General features: G+C 45.0%; 1 protein-coding gene across 2 annotated transcripts in view; it reads left to right on the top strand.

The window, feature by feature from the left end:
• The window catches only part of LOC137372589 (pre-B-cell leukemia transcription factor 1-like), a 697,223-nt gene that overhangs the window by 634,380 nt on the left and 44,849 nt on the right, over positions 1-17,994 (top strand). For both annotated transcript variants that reach the window (XM_068036530.1, XM_068036529.1), the window contains exons 7-8: positions 8,436-8,522; positions 12,504-12,616. In XM_068036530.1, coding sequence (XP_067892631.1) covers positions 8,436-8,522; positions 12,504-12,616 — 200 coding nt within the window. The remainder of the gene's footprint in view (positions 1-8,435; positions 8,523-12,503; positions 12,617-17,994) is intronic.

Below are 17,994 nucleotides of genomic sequence, written 5' to 3'. Positions count from 1 at the left end.
TTCGTAACTTCTTAAATAATGAAGCAGTTGTGCCTGCATGCAGCAAGACTTGGACAACATTCAAGCTTGGGCTTTAAGTGGCAAGTAACATTTGTGCCACACAAGTGCCAGGCAATGACCAACTCCGATAAGAGAGTCGAACCAGGCTGGATATTCCGCAGTGAGTGACTCACCTCCTAACTCTCCAAGGCCTTTCCTCCACCTACAAGGCACAAGTCAGGAGTGTGATAGAATACTCACCACATGCCTGGATGAGTGCAGCTCCAACAACACTTGAGGTGCTCGACACCATCCAGGACAAAACAGCCCACTTGATCGGCACCCTATCCACAACCTTCAGCATTCACTCCCTACACCACTGGCACACAGTAGCTGTAGAGTGTGCCATCTACAAGATGCATTGCAGCAACATGCAAAAGTTTCTGCTACAGCACCTTTCAAACCCACGACCCCACCACATAGAGGAACAAGGGCAGCATGCAAGTTCTCCTCCAAGTCAAACACCATCCTGACTTGGAAATATATCACTTTTCTGACATTGTCGCTGGGACAAAATCCTGGAACTCCCTCCCTACACCACATAGAATGCAGTGATTCAAGAAGGTGATTCATCCAGCACCTTCTCAAGGGCAATTAGCGATGGGTAATAAATCTTGGCCTTGCAAGTGATGTCTACATCTGTGAATGAATGAATTAATAATCCATTCCATCCACATAACTGAAGGCCCTCATCCCTGGTACCATTCCTCCAAATCTCCTCTGCACGCTCTCTATGTCTTGATATCCTTCCCAAAGTATGATGCAGCTGAGTTTTTATAAAGGTTTAGCATAATGTTTTTGCTTTTGTAATCTATGCCTCTATCAATAAAGCCAAATAACCCATATGTTTTTTTTAACAGCCTTCTCAACTTATCTTGCCACCAGCAAAGATTGGTCTGCCTACATCCCCAGAATTCTCTGTTCCTGCACCCTTTTGAAATTGTACCAAAATGTATCACTTCATACTTTCATGGGTTAAATTTCATCTGCACATGTCTGCCCCTTTCTCCCATCTGTCCATGTCCTCTTGAAGTCAGTTACTATCCTCGCTGTTTACTACATTTCTAAGTTATGTTGCATCTGTAAACTTTGAAATTAGGCCCTGTATACCAAAATCCAGGTCATTAATATATATCAAAAAGAGCAGCGGACCTGACCTAATATAGATGCCTGGTGGTGGTGGGGAGGTGCGGCCATACCTCCCTTCAGTTTGGAAAAACAGCCATTCACCTTTGTTCTTTCCTTTGTGCCCCTTAGACAGTATCCATACTGCCACTGTCCCTTTAATCCCATGACTTTGATTTGACTAAAATATCTATTATGTGTTACTTTGTCAAACACCATTTGAAAGTTCATGTACACAATATCAACTGTACTACCCTCATCAATCCACTCTGTTACTTCATCAAAGAATTTGATAAAGTTAGTAAAACATGGCTTGCCTTTAACAAATCTGTTCTGACTTTTATTTATTAATCCACACCTTTCCAAATGTTAGTTAATTTTGACCTTGATTATTGTCTCCAACAGTTTGTCCACCACTGCTGTTAGGCTGACTGGACTGTAGTTACCAGGTTTATCCCTTTCCCCTTTTTCTTAATAGGGATGTAACATTTGAAATCCTCCAGTGCTTGGCATCACTCCCATATCCAAGGAGGATTCAAAGATTGTGCCCAGAGCCTCTGCAATTTCCACCCTTACCTCCTTTAGTAACCTAGGGTACATCCCATCCGGAACAAGTGACTTTTCTATTTTGAGGACTGCCAACATTTCAAGTTCTTTCTCTTTATCTGTTTTTAGCTTATCCCATATTCTGACAGTCTCCTCCTTTACTGCTACATTGGCAACATCCTTTTCCTTAGTGAAGACTGATGCAAGGTATCTCGGTCATGTCCTCTATTTCCAGAAGATCTCCTTTTTGGTCCTTAATTGTTCCCACCCTTTCTTTGACGACCATCTTACTATTTAAGTGTTTATAAAAAGACTTTTGAGTTCCCTTTTATGTTAGCTGCTAATCTACTCTCATACTTTCTCTTTGTCTCTCATTTGTTTTATTAGATCCCCTGTGTTCTTTATGTATTTAGCTTGTTTCTCTACTCTATAATGAGCTTTCTATGTGTCGTACGCCTCCTGTTTCTCTCTCGTTTTAATCTCTTTGTCTTTTGTCATCCAGGAAGCTGTAGCTCTTGATGCCCTTCCTTTTCCCCCTCGTAGGATTGTGACTACTCTGCACCTGAACTATATCCTCTTCGAAGGCCTCCCATTATTCAATTACAATTTTGCCTACCAATTTTTAATTCCAAACCACCTGGACCAGATCCCTTTTCAACTCACTGAAATTAGTCATCCTCGAGTTAAGTATTTCCCCCTGATAGTTCCTTGTCTTTTTCTACAATTATCCTAAACATGATAATATTATGTTCACTGTTCTCCAAATGCTCCCTCATTGAAACACACTCCACTTGCTCCACTTCATTGCCCAGAACTAGATCCAACACTGCTTCCTTCCTCATTGGGCTAGAAACACACTGATCAAAAAGCTTCCTTTGTACAGATTTCAGGAATTCCTCACTCCTTTTGCTCTTTACACCATTACTATCCCAGTCTATTAGGATAACTGAAATCATCCATTATCACTACTCTGTAGTTCTTGGATCTTTCTGTAAATTGCCTGTAAATGTACTCCTCTATCTCCTATAAATGTTGTGCATCTCTCTCTATGTAGTCCTGCATTTGTACATTACTGTATATGTTGTGTGTCTCTTATATGGTCCTGTATTTGTATCTCTTTCTACATGTGTGTCTCTCTCTGTGAGACTATTCCAATGCCCTCCTGGCCAGCCTGCCTTCTTCCACCCTCCATAAACCTCTGTTCATTCAAAAGTCTGCTGCATGTTTCCTAACTCGCATTAAATCCCATTCATACATAACTCCTGGTCTCAATGGCGTACATTGGCTCCAGGTCTTGCAACATCACAAATTTAAAATTTTCATCCTCATGTCCAAAACTCTCCATGACCTCATGGGGCGGCGCAGTGGTTAGCACCGCAGCCTCACAGCTCCAGCGACCCGGGTTCAATTCTGGGTACTGCCTGTGTGGAGTTTGCAAGTTCTCCCTGTGTCCACGTGGGTTTTCTCCAGGTGCTCCGGTTTCCTCCCACAAGCCAAAAGACTTGCAGGTTGGTAGGTAAATTGGCCATTATAAATTGCCCCTAGTATAGGTAGGTGATAGGGAAACATAGGGACAGGTGGGGATGTGGTAGGAATATGGGATTAGTGTAGGATTAGTATATATGGGTGGTTGATGGTCAGCACAGACTCGGTGGGCCGAAGGGCCTGTTTCAGTGCTGTATCTCCTCCAACCCTACAATCCTCCGAGAACACCACAGTCCTCCAATTCTGGTCTCTTATGCTCATCCAAAACTCTGCTGTTTGTTTCCTAACTTGCACCAAGTTCTATTGCCCATCACTCCTAGGCTCACTAGCTCATATCAGCATCTAGACCAGCAACACTTTGAATTTAAAGTTCTTAACTACTTCTTCTAATCACTCCATGGCCTCAACCCCTCCCTATCTCTGTAACCTCCCAGCCCTGCATCCCTTGGGCAGCACTGCATTCTTTCAGTTCTGGCCTCTTGCACATCCTCAATTTTCCTTTGCCCCACCCTTGGCGGCCATGCCTTCAGTTGTCCAGACCATAAGCTCTGGGATTTCCTCCCTAAATCTCTCCACTTTTCTCTCCTCCTTTAAGATGCTTCTTAAAACCTACCTCTTTCACCAAGCTTTGGTTGCTTGTTCTAATATCTCCTTCTGTCATTTGAGGACAAATTGTGCCTGATAACCCTCCTGTGAGGTGCCTTTAAACATTTGACTCTCTATAAATGCAAGTCATTGCTGCTGGACTTGTATCTGTCTGTATATTATGTATGTTTCTCTCACTCTCTGTGACCAATGGAGGGAAGGAAGTTACATGCAGCTGCAAGTTTTAAAGTCTCCCAGAAGCTTAAAAGGGTTTTTCTTAAAGCCAAAGGAGGACACCCTTTGCTGAAGCCTTTGTGAAATGTCCATCAGTGTTTAAGAGAGTGATAGGGAGCCTAGGTTTTCTGACAGCTCAGTCACAATATTGATAGAGCTAGCTGAAGACATCTTTTTGCCAATGGGTGTGTCGCACAGTGAATCCTCTACAGGAGCACACTCTGAACTCAGTGCTAGTGAAGTGGCAAGAGAGCTACCAGCCATGCCAATGATTGCAGCATGCACGCCAGGGCTGGAAAAATTGAGCGGTCTCACCAAATGTACCAAGGTAGGAATGCCGTTCACATCTGTCATTGTATTCTCTATGAAGGGCATGACCCATATACGCCCCTTCCCTAATGAAGCTTCCTATTGTTCCTGTCCCTTTCTCTGGCATTTCTTCACATCTTAGCAGTAGAACACTCATGGACTGGCCTGGTGCCCATAATGAGCATGATGACAGGAACACCCATCGTACCACTACATTAGACAAACACAGTGGGCACCAGGCCAATTCACATGGAAGACTCGAAGATCTATTATTTACCTCCTATTCTTCCAGCAGGAAAGAATGCCCATAAGAGGAGGGAGAGAATTCATACAGGAGGAGAACACCATTTACATGCTCCAGCCCCTATCAAAGTTGCAGCCTAAGAGATCCTGGGCCAGAACAATCTACAGGAAGTAGGGGAAGAGAAAGCTGGAGGCCTGGTACAGATAAGGTTGCATGCAAATTTTCTACATTTGTTTTAGTTTGCACTCCTTCACTCACTGCATCCAAATAAGAAAATGAACATCACTTCCCAATCTGTTATTGTTGGGGTGCTATCTGACATGTCTACATCTCACCCCTTCTTCCTCTTCTCTTTCTCTAGGTCTGCCACGTGACTCGGAGATGGGTTGCATTAAAGGCGGACATGAAGGTCCCACTTGAAGATGATGATCGCTCATTTTTACCCTGTGAAGCATCAGCTCAGCAGTGCCCGGATGGTGCCTTTGAGGGGATTGCATTAAACAAATGAGCTGGGGAGGGTGGGAGGTGGCAGAGGAGAGAAAGGAACCAGCTGCCCAGAGGGTGAACTTATGCCTGTTCCTTGCATTGATGGGGTCATGGATGGAGCCCTTAGGAGTCCAGGTTCTAAAGGGTGGAAGTTTTCTGAGCATAATAGATTGCTACAGACTTTGGAGAGCATACCAAGGAGCTTTCTGCACCCTGCAGCTACTGAGGGAAATTATACAACCTACATTTGTGCAGTTCTGGTGCATGGGATTGAATGTCTGCATAGCAGGTGGCCACTCTCGGACCAGCTGCTGCAGAATCCACCAGAAAGGAACCTGTGACTCAGTATCTCTCAGGAATGTGCATACTGTTGCCATGATGGGCCTGGAGTCTACTGTCTCCTCCTTGGACAGGCCAGGAGATTGTATAGCTAGGAGCTTCAGTCAGCTCAATGCACTACCTGTGTTTGCTCTCTGCAGATCAGTGGGTGTGTTGAGTCAGGGCCCAGCAATGGGAGCAGACAAAGAATGGGAACAGATGATGTCGCTGTCTATCTGAATGATCTCCATTCCTTTCTACCCACTCCCCTCCTCCCACTCCATCTAATGCCTATACAGACATCAGAGAGAGTGCAGGGCTGGGCTGCCCTAGGAGCTGCCATAGAGGTCATAGTCTGAAAACAGGTCACTCCAGGACTGCACTCACAGGAGTTGATGACCACCACAGCAGTTGGCCATCTCTCACGCTCCAGCATCTCGGAGCCTTTCCCGGAAGAACCAGATTAGGAACACTGGCATCAACCACCAGCAGTAAACAATGAAGGGCTGTAACATTTTGGTGGCACTTCATTAGCACTGTGTCCACAGAGTGTTTCTGTAATGACATTCAGACATAGGAACTTGCGATGAGAGGAAGGGTCCAGCTACCTGTTGTGGAGCAATTGTTGATTGTGCTGAAGGCATCTATTTCAGGGGAATGGTGAGGAGCTCTGTGCAAACTTTCATTACAAGTTGTGAAGGTGTCAGGGTCTGATGAGCTAAATGCAGCAATGACAACTTGCATTTCTTTAGCATTTTAACGGTAGTGAAATATCAGAAGGCGCTTCACAGGACGGCCGTCAGAAAAAATTGACACCATGCTACATCAGGAGATATTAGGACAGATGACCAAAGTGCTAAGTTTTAAGGAGTGTGTTAAAGGAGGAGAGAGAGAGGTAGAAAGATGGAGAGATTTTGGTAAAGGAAGTTGGGGATGCACAAAAGTCAGAATTGGATGGACACAGAGTTCTCAGAGGGTTTTAGGGCTGACAAGGTTACAGAGAGAAGAAGGGGCTCAGCCATGGAGAGATTTGAGGCTGAGAATTTTGACTTCAAGGCATTGTTGGACCAGGAGCCAATGCTGGTCAGTGAGCACAGGGGTGATGGGTGTTCGAGAGTTGGTGCAAGTTAGGATACAGACAGCAGAGTTTATGAAGGGGGAAAGGTGGAAAGATGGCCAGGAGAGCATTGGAATAGTCAAGTCTGGAGGTAGCAAAAGCATGGAGGAGGGTTTCAGCAGCAGATATGCTGAGGGAAGTGTGGAGATAGATGATGGCATGGAGGTGGAATTAGGAGATCTTTGTGATGGAGAGAAAATGTGGCCGGAAGCTCATCTCACAATGATGTAGGACACCAAGGTTACAACCAGTCTTGTTCAGCCTGGGACAGTGGCCAGAGAGGTGCTAGAATCCATGGCGGGGTAACACTTTGTGGCAGGGATTGAAGACAATGGCGTTGGCTTTCTCAGTGCATCACATTTGGATTGATGGCTCGAGTTCTCAATGTCTGACGTGTTTACGCCGTCAGTACCCTGAGGATCATCCGGCCTTAATAGAAACATGTTTATTCCATCCTGCAGTATGCAGCAATCCCCCGATAGCATGGGACACCTTAACTGGGCTGTTGTGATGGAAACTCGCCAACTTGCTAACACATTGCAATCATTACATTACTGTTCCAGTGGTGAGCTTGATGATCGCTCTCAATGAAGGGTAGACCAGCAGCTGCAAGCAGACAATGTACAAATGTCAGAAGCCAACATTACAATTGTTAGCCAGGGTCAAAGAGATGGGGGAATGGAGGATTGACAATACAGGCATCATGGCAGTTGCCGAGCTAGCAGGCCTGACCTTGCACTGATGGTCATACATTATCCAGTCATTGATGGAGTCGAAGCTTCTTGTGCTTCATCAAGGCTGCAGTTTTATGGACAGGAGCACACAGGGCAACACGTCAGTAATCTATGACGTCCTGGACTTTGGAAAAGCCTACTCTCTGGGCGTGGGTGTGGGGGGCACCACTTTCCTGCAACATCCAGGTGTCCGTGGGGGAAATAATGAAGGTGTTTGGGCAATCAGCATGTTAGTGGCGTGTGTTATACATGTATGGACTGCAGATTGACTAAAATTGCTTATGTTCCCTGGGGCATCATGGAAGGAGCTGGAGACAAAAATGAATAGGGTTCCAGTATAAGGACAAAGTCATATTGATCTCTTTGTTTCTCTCCCTTTCGCTATGTGATACTGTATCTCTCCATGTGTGCTCTTCTTGTGTCTCAGGATATTTTTATTTCCTGATATGAGCTTTTATGTCACTCTCTCACTGTGGTACAGTATTTGTATCTCTTGAAAGTGTATGCTGTCTAACTGTTGGTGGCCTATCTGTACTTCAACTTCTTTAATCATATGAGGTGTCTTTCTCTCTGTTTCCCTTACTCTGTAGTTTCATGAATTTTGTATCCAACTAGATTGGCACATACTGCACCCAGAATGGATTAGCTGAAAGACGAAAGTGGGTAGTAAGTGTGGTAGGGCCTGCTGTATATTGTGGGCCAGTTGAACATTAAGAAATCGTCAGTCCATAATTCTGACCTATAAAAACTTGTATGGATAAAGAATACTTTGTTGCATCTTGCTGTCAATACGCTACACATAGAACGACTTCCCTTGAAACACAGTGACTGTTGTTATGTCAGTAAACATGATAGCTATTTTCCACACAGCAAGATCCCACAAACAGTAAAGAGATGAATGAGCAGTCGATGTCTTTTTGGTTTGGGGAAGGAGCGTTCGCCAAGTTTTAGTCTGCAAGTTCCTTTGAAAGAGCGTACAATGACTGACTGTCTGTATGAGTGAGGCCCTGAATGGCTTTGAATGAGCGTGTGAGATGGTGCAGGAATCTCCGTGAGCTTGTCGACCTCTGGCATTTGTGTCACACGTCGCTGGGAATTTGGATTACAACTTTTCCCCCAATTTTGTCCAACATATTTGATGTGAAATGTTTGCAATGAATACGGTTTGCTGTCTCTGTGCCTTTTTCTAATTTTCTCCCCTCTCTCTCTGAAGGTACGGAATCCTGCTACAGATCCATGGGAGCCAGCAGCCCTCCAGCACCGCGTCCAACTGCCCGGTCTTTGTGTACGAGCTTAGAGAGTGAGTGTTGATGGGCGGATTTACTGTGGGGTAGGGGTGGGGGTGGGGGGGCACTGTAGCCATCGCCCAATGCACACATACAGAGGAGTAGCAGAACTTGATCATGCGCCCACCTCCGTTCCTCCTTATCCCATCAAAGCCAATTATAGCACATCAAGCGGTTCAGGCAGCATCTGTGACTGAAAAGGCAATGTTTACTTGACCTAAGGTTATGTTCCCTCCCTGAATCATGCCCCTACACATTGTACAGCATCAACGTTTAAGAAAGGTTATAAGAGATTGGAATGTGAGAGGAGAATGCATCTAACCCTGACAAATGATAGAAAGAAGCTAGAGATGCGTCAGTCCATGGAAGTCAAATCAAATGATATCAGGTGAATGAAACGAGTAAAGTGATGCTTATTAAGAATTTAACACAGCCTGGAAGAGAACAGAGTCAATCAGCTCATTTTATCACACCCCATGTACACTCTATCATAAACTCTACCCACCCATTTAATCTCTTGCCACACTCCATGTACACTTTACCCACCCATTTAACCTCCTTCCACACACCATGGATACTCTACCCTATCATTGATTCTAGCCCATCCTATATTTCTGTGGCTCGATCTTGGTTGCCTTCACTGCTGTGTCACACTGTTCTGCTGATTTCAACAATCTATTCACCAGTACCCTGAGATCCCCTTCTTGCAGTGTGTCCTGTAGTTTATTCATCTTAGATTTCTCTGCTGATTCCCATTCCCCAGTGTCATTGCCGTACAGTAGTCTACATTTAACATAACTGACCTCTTGTCAGACCAATCCCCAATTAATCCAGATCTCTCACGATTCGTTCCACTTGCTCCTTTCCTGCAGTCAAGTGCTTGCCAAAACTCTGAATGTCGCTCACATCATCTGTCCTAACTCTCTTACCTCCTGCTCAGGCCTCCTACCCCCAGTCCTGGCCCTCGTACCCCCAGTCCTGGCCCTCGTACCCCCAGTCCTGGCCATGAAACTCCATGACACTGACACATACCTTGCCCCAAATGACTCAGGCTCCTTTGACCTGAGGGTCTCTGGCTGCTCCCTCACTCCCGAATGATTCAGACCATTCTCCTCTCCATCTCCTCAGTGACCCAGGCTCCACCCCCACTTCATCTCCCCAGTGACCCAGGCCTCACCCCCTCTCCATCTCCTTGAATGACTCAGGCTACACATCTCTCATGCTCCCTGAGTGACTCAGGTCCAGCATCCCCCTTACTCAGGCCCTGCACCCTCTCCATTTCCCTGAGTGACTTAGGTGCTGCCCCCTCTCCAGCTCCCCAGAGTGTCTCAGTCCCTACCCCTCCATCTTTCTGAGTGACTCAGATCCTGCCCCCTCCCAGAGTGACTCAGGCTAGCTACAGAGATGCTGGGTGCATTGGTTTTGATCTTCCAGACTTACCTAGATTTTAGAACAGTCCCCATGGATTGGAAGGTAGCAAACATAATCCCGCTATTCAAGAATGGAGAGAGAAAAAAAATGGGGAACCATAGGCCAGTTAGACTGACATCAGTAGTAGGGAAAATGTTAGAATCTATGATTAGGGACATGGTAACAGGACACTTAGAAAATCGTCATATGATGAAGCAGAGTCAACACAAAAATCTATGAAAGGGAAATTGTGTTTGACAAATCTGTTAGAGTTTTTTGAGGATGTAATGAGTAGGATGATTAAAGGGGAACCGGTGGATGTGGTGTATTTGGATTTTCAAAAAAACGTTCGATAAGGTGCCACGCAAAAGGTTATTATACAAAATTAAAGCTCATGGGATTGGGGGTAATATATTAGTATGGATTAAGGATTGGTTGATGGACAGAAAACAGCATAGGAATACATAGGTAATTTTAGGGTTGGTAGGCTGTAAGTAGTTTAAGGATCAGTGCTCGAGCCTCAGCTATTTACAATCTATATCAATGACTAGATGAGGAAATTGAGTGGAATGTATCCACAATTGCTGACGATATAAAGTTAGATGGGAAAGTAAGCTGTGAGGAGGATGCAAGGCTGCTGTAAAGGTATACAGACAGGCTACGTGAGTTTACAAGACTGTGGCAGAGGAAATATAATGTGTAGAAATTTGAAGTTATCCACTTTGGTAGGAAAAATAGAAAAGCAGAATATTTTTAAATGGAGAGAGAGGAGGAAATGTAGGTATTCAGGGGGACCTGTGTGTCCTTGTACACGAATCACAGAACGTTAACATACAGGTGCAGCAAGCAATAAGGAAATCAAATGGTATGTTAGCCTTTATTACAAAAAGTATTGGTATATAAGAGTTAAAAAGTCTTACTAAAATTGTATAGGCCTAGGCGAGGCCACACCTGGAGTACTGTGTACAGTTTTAGTCTCCTTACTGTTACAGCCAGTTGGGTGATGGTGTGGCTTGTTTCCACTGTTCACCTCCCAACTGCCTACAGCAAGTGTTTTTGTTAGTAGTGCCTTAACCCCTTGTGTTTTATTTGCCAAATAAACAGACAAATGATAGGCTTTCCTGTAGCTAAAAAAAAACTATTTATTTTAAACAAATCTCAAAATGATAGCAACATCACTCATGCACGCATTCACTGTCACATGCAGTCTCAAGAGAAGATAGATAGAAAAGAACAGAAAAAGAGGTGTTCAAAGTTCAGGATGTAAGTCTGTTGTTTCAGGAATAACCTGTGGGATCCTCCTCGGAAGGTGAATTTTAAAGTTGCAGGCCTGTTTGCTGGTGGTCTGGTAATAGTTGGGTTGTTTCAGTCTCCTGGCGGTTCACTTTGTGATGAAGACAGTATTGATGTCTCAGGGCAATTCTCACCTCTTGTCTCTGCTGTAGCTAGCTTCCAACTTGTCTCAGCAGGGTTCAACTGTATTGGCTTGAATCAATCTCTCTCTCTCTCTCTCTTAGCCTTGCTGGAATTCAATTTTTTGTTGTTGTTGTTGTACTGTGAGAGCTGAGGAGAGATCAGACTGATGTTGTTGTCTTTTGTCCTGTCCTGAAAGACTCCCCCACCCCCTGAGAGATTTAAGACAAATCTCTCACATTAGCTTCTGTTAGGAGCCGCCTGGCTCCCACCCTGTTTTGACCATTCAGTGGCCCGGGCTGTGGCTATTTCACACCAATTTTGTTTCAGAAGAACCCATTCAATTCAGGAATGTCTCCTGATGGTTTCAGGTTGGGTGTAATTGACACCTACTAGCCCGGAATGTATCCTTTTGTCCCTAACAGACAGTGAGACAGTTTGAATGTACAGGCCCTGTCAGCCCGACCTATGGTGGCCATTTTGCAGCCCATTGTCTACTTTATTTCAAGGAGAAGTCAACTTTTTATAACTCTTCAGTTTGGTTCTGTATTTTCTGACTGCACTTCTCGTGAGCTTGACATTACCTATAGAAGGAGATATGTGGCCGAAAGGGAGGGCAACAAAGGTTAACTGGGTCCCTGGGATGAGCAGATTGTTCTATGAGGAGAGATTGAGTAGACTATGCCTATATTTCCTAGAATTTAGTAGAATGAGAGGTGATTTCATTGAAACATATACATTTCTGAAGGGACATAAGAGCGTGGATGCTGGGAAGATGTTTCCCTGGCTAGAGAGTCTAGAACACAGGGTCACAATCTCAGACTAAGGGGTCAATCATTTAAGACTGAGATGAGGAGAAATTTCTTCATTGAGGGTTATGAATCTTTAGAGTGATCTACCCCAGAGAGTTGGGGATGCTTTGTCATTGAGTGTATTCAAGACAAAGGTTGATAGATCTTTTGAAAAATATGGGAATTAAGGGATATGGGGATAGTTTGGGAGGCTGAAGTTGAGGTGGAAGATCAGCCGGGATCTTATTGAATGGTGGAGGGCTGAATAGTTTACTCCAGCTCCTATTTCTTATGTTCTTATGTGAGGCAGCTGACGCACTGAGAGAGAGAGAGCCACTGCTACAGCCTGGTCACATAGGGGCTACCCTTTGTATTTTGCAGGTTCTTCTGCTTCATATAACATGACAAGCACTGGAGATCTGTATATGAGCATGCAAGCGCTGAATGGGGATTCATACCAGGCAGCCCAGGTCGGAGCCAATGTGCAGTTACAGGTAGGACATCACAGAAACTGCTTTAAAATAAACATGCTGAAATATTTTGGATCTTCTGTCTTTAATGGGAAATGGGACGTGGGAGGGGAGTCTCAGGGTTCCTGTTCCTGACCACTATCCAATGACTCCACATTGGGGCTAGATGAGACTGGACCACAATGCACATCAATATAGAATAGCCCTTTACCCCTCATATATGGGTTAGGTTCCGGAGAGGGCTTCCAGCACCCCATGGAACCCATAGGCCACAATGTTCCAGTGCCCTGCAGGCCAGGAAGAGCATGGCAGGTTGGATAGGATAAAGTAAAAAAAAGGTTAAATTTCCCCATAATACATTCATGCCTTTTCCCTGCAGTTTCTAGGGATCTTCCACTCATTCATCCTGGCGAATCACCAGCAGCCTCCCAGATATTTTACTCCCAAAATTTCAAAATCTGCACAAAAGCAAAATACTGCAGATGCTGGAAATATGAAATAAAAACAGCATCTGTGGAGGGAGAAGCAGAGATGATGAAAGGTCACGGTCCTGAAACGTTAACTCTGTTTCTCCCTCCACAAATGCTACCAGACCTGCTGAGTATTTCCAGCAGTTTTGATTTTATTTCAAAATCAGTACCCCCTTTATTACTGATATGTGAAAAGCAACGTCCATTTCCATTTACTTTCAGACGTGTCACTCAAGCATGTAGGTGTGGTCAACAACTCAGGCAGCTGTCAGATTGGATGCTGAGAGTCTAATAACTGACTGATGACAATAACAACAACAACTTGTATTTATACAGCTCCTTTAACCAAGGTGCTTCATAGGAGTGTTATCAAACAATGTTTTACACCAAGCCACATAAGGCGATATTCAGAGAGGTGATCATAAGCTTGGTCAAAGAGATTTTAAGGAACATGTTAAAGGAGGAGAGAGAGGTAGAAAGACAAAGAGGTTTAGGGAGGAAATTCCAGATATTAGGGCGAGGCAGCTGAAAGCAAGGTCGCCAATGGTGGAGCGATTAAAGTCAGGGATGAGCAAAAAGCAAGAATTGGAGGAGCACAGAGAACTCGGAGGGTTGAAAGGCTGGAGGAGGTTACAGAGATAGGAAGGGACAGGGCCACGGAGGAATTTGAAAAGAAAGATTACACCAGGAGCCGATGTAAGTCAGCAAGAACAGGGGTGAAGGGTGAACGGGCCTCGGTGTAATTTAGGGCACAGGCAACAGAGATTTGGATCAGCGTAAGTTTACAGAGAGTGTTAGGTGGGAGACCAACCAGGAGTGCAGTGAAATAGTCAATCTAGAGGTACTAAAGGCATGGATGAGTGTTTCAGCAGTGGCTGAGCTGAGAAAAGGTGGAGGCGGTTGATAATATGGAGTTGGAAGTAGGCGGTCTTGGTGATGGAGTGGATATGTGATCAGAAGCTCAGTTTAGGGTCCAGTTTGACCACAGAGAATTGCCAGGGGGAAGGGATGGAGTTTGTGGCATGGACCAAAGGCAATTGATTTAGTCTTCCCAAAATTAAGTTGGAGGAATTATGCTTTTCCCAGTTGTAAAGATTTTTTGATTCAGGAGTGAGCTCATGACACAGTTCAAATTGCTGAGTAGCATAAGAGCAGAAGAAATAGGAGCAGGAGTAGGCCATTTGGCCCCTCAAGCCTGCCCCGCCATTCAATAAGATCATGGCTGATCTGCCCCAGACCTCAACTCCTCTTTCGTGTCAGCTCCTCATAGCCCTCAACTCCCCAATATTTCAAAATCTATCTACCTCCTCTTTAAATACTTTCAGTGATCTAGCCTCCACAACCCTCTGGGTAGAGAATTCCAGACATTCACTACCCTCTCAGAGAAGAAATTCCTTTGCATCTCAGTTTTAAATGGGTGTCCCCTTATTCTGTAACTATGTCCCCTAGTTCGAGATTCCCCCACTAGTGGAACAACTTCTTAACATCTACCTGTCAGGCCCCGTCAGAATCTTGTACATTTCAATAAGATCACCCCTTATTCTTCTAAACTCTAATGAATAAAGGCCTAACCTGTTTAGCTGTTCTTGATAAATCAACCCCTTCATTGCAGGAATCAGCCTAGTGAATCTCTTTTGAACTGCCTCCAATGCCAGTATATCCTCTCTTAAATATGGGGACCAAATCTGTACACAGTACTCCAGGTGCGGTCTCACCAACACCCTGTACAGTTGCAACAAGACTTCCCTATTTTTAAACTCCAACCCCCTAGCAATAAAGGCCAAAAATTCCATTTGCCTTCTGAATTACTTGCTACACCATGCACACGAACACCCAGATCCCTCTGTGCTGCACTTTCTTGGAGTCTTTCTCCGTTTAAATAATAGTCTGCCTTTTGATTCTTCCTACCAAAGTGCATGACCTCACACTTTCCTACATTAAACTCCATCTGCCAAGTTTTTGCCCACTCACTCAACCTATCTATATCCCCTTACAGATTCCTTATGTCCTCATCACAACATGCCCTCCCACCTATTTTTGTATCCTCAGCAAATTTGGATATATTACACTCTGCCCCCTCCTCCAAGTCTTTAATATAGATAGTAAATATTTGAGGCCATGGACTGATCCTTGTGGCACTCCACTAGTTATGTCCTTCCAACCTGAAAAAGACCCATTAATCCCGACTCTCTGTCTTCTGTGAGTTAACCAATCCTCAATCCATGCTAATACGTTACCCCTAAAACCGTGAGCTCCTAGAACATAGAACAGTACAGCACAGTACAGGCCCTTTTGCCCACGATGTTGTGCCGACCCTTTAACCTACTCTAGGATCAAACTACCTACATACCCTTCATTCTACTATCATCCATGTACCTATCCAAGAGTCGCTTAAATGTCCCTAATATATCTGCTTCTACTACCACCGCTGGCAGTGCATTCCACGCACCCACCACTCTCTGTGTAAAGAACCTACCTCTGACATCTCCCCTAAACCTTCCTCCAATCACCTTAAAATTATGCCCCCTGGTGATAGCCCTTTCCGCCCTGGGAAAAAGTCTCTGGCTATCCACTTTATCTATGCCTCTTATCATCTTGTACACCTCTATCAAGTCACCTCTCTTCCTTCTTCGCTCCAATGAGAAAAGCCCGAGCTCCCGCAACCTTTCTTCATAAGACATGCCCTCCAGTCCAGGCAGCATCCTGTTAAATCTCCTCTGCACCCTCTCTAAAGCTTCCACATCCTTCCTATAATGAGGCGACCAGAACTGAACACAATATTCCAAGTGTGGTCTAACCAGGGCTTTATAGAGCTGCAGCATAACCTCGCGGCTCTTAAACTCAATCCCCCTGTTAATGAAAGCCAACACCCCATACGCCTTCTTAACAACCCTATCAACTTGGGTGGCAACTTTGAGGGATCTATGGACATGGACCCCAAGATCCCTCTGTTCCTCCACACTGCCAAGAATCCTGTCTTTAAGCCTGTATTCTGCATTCAAATTCGACCTTCCAAAATGAATCACTTCACACTTTTCCAGGTTGAACTCCATCTGCCACTTCTCAGCCCAGCTCTGCATCGTGTCAATGTCCCGTTGCAACCTACAACAGCCCTCCCCACTATCCACAACTCCAGCAACCTTTGTGTCATCGGCAAACTTACTAACCCAGCCTTCCACTTCCTCATCCAAGTCATTTATAAAAATCACAAAGAGCAGAGGTCCCAGAACAGATCCCTGCGGAACACCACTAGTCACCGAGCTCCAGGCTGAATACTTTCTATCTACTACCAGACAGCCAACTTTCCCTGTATCCCATGCCTCCTTACTTTCTGAATGAGCCTACCATGGGGAACCTTATCAAACGCCTTGCTAAAATCCATAAAAACCATATCCACTGCTCTTCCTTCATCAATGTGTTTTGTCACATCCTCAAAGAATTCAATAAGGCTTGTGAGGCATGACCTGCCCCTCACAAAGCCATGCTGACTATCTCTAATCAAACTATGCTTTTCCAAATAATCATAAATCCTGTGTCTCAGAATCCTCTCCAATAATTTGCCCACCACCGACGTAAGACTGGCTGGTCTGTAATTCCCAGGGTTATCCCTATTCCCTTTCTTGAACAAGGGAATAACATTTGCCACCGTCCAATCATCTGGTACTACTCCAGTGGACAGTGAGGACGCAAAGATCATCGCCAAAGGCACGGCAATCTCTTCCCTCGCTTCCCGTAATATCCTTGGGTATATCCCGTCTGGCCCCGGGGACTTATCTATCCTCATGTCTTTCAAAATTTCCAGCACATCCTCCTTCTTAACATCAACCTGTTCGAGCATATCAGCCTTTTTCACGCTGTCCTCACAAACGACAAGGTCCCTCTCACTAGTGAATACTGAAGCAAAGTATTCATTAAGGACCTCCCCTACCTCCTCCGACTCCAGGCACAAGTTCCCTCCACTATCCCTGATCGGCCCTACCCTCACTCTGGCCATCCTCTTGTTCCTTACATAAGGGTAGAACGCCTTGGGATTTTCTTTAATCCTACCCGCCAAGACTTTTTCATGTCCCCTTCTAGCTCTCCTAAGTCCATTCTTCAGTTCCTTCCTGGCTACCTTGTAACCCTCTAGAGCCCTGTCTGATCCTTGCTTCCTCAACCTTAAGTAAGCTTCCTTCTTCCTCTTGACTAGCTGTTCTACATCTCTTGTCACCCTACCATCCCTTCCTTGCCTCATCGGGACAAACCTATCCAGCAGTTGCAGCAAGTGCTCCCAAAACAACCTCCACATTTCTGTCGTGCATTTCCCTGAGAACATCTGTTCCCAATTTAAGCTCCCCAGTTCCTGCCTAATAGCATTGTAATTCCCCCTCCCCCAATTAAATATTTTCCCATCCCGTCTGCTCCAATCCCTCTCCATGACTATGGTAAAGGTCAGGGAGTTGTGATCACGATCACCGAAATGCTCTCCCACCGAGAGATCTGCCACCTGGCCTGGTTCGTTGCCAAGCACCAAATCCAACATAGCCTCCCCTCTCGTCGGCCTATCTACATGTTGAGTCAGGAAACCTTCCTGGACACACCTGACAAAATCTGCTCCATCCAAACTATTTGCACTAAGGAGGTTCCAATCAATATTAGGGAAGTTGAAGTCACCCATGACAAAACCCTGTTACTTCTGCACCTTTCCAAAATCTGCCTCCCAATCTGTTCCTCCGTGTCTTTGCTGCTATTGGGGGGTCTATAGAAAACTCCCAATAAAGTGACTGCTCCTTTCCTGTTTCTGACTTCCACCCATAATGACTCAGTAGACAAACCCTCCTCGACGACCTCCCTTTCTGCAGCTGTGATACTATCCCTGATTAACAATGCCACTCCCCCACCTCTTTTACCTCCCTCCCTATTCCTTTTGAAACATCTAAACCCTGGAACATC

The sequence above is a fragment of the Heterodontus francisci genome, chromosome 8, assembly GCF_036365525.1.
Source record: "Heterodontus francisci isolate sHetFra1 chromosome 8, sHetFra1.hap1, whole genome shotgun sequence".
NCBI lineage: Eukaryota > Metazoa > Chordata > Chondrichthyes > Heterodontiformes > Heterodontidae > Heterodontus > Heterodontus francisci.
Note: the sequence above shows the minus strand (reverse complement) of the source record. Positions and strands in the feature narration are given on the sequence as shown.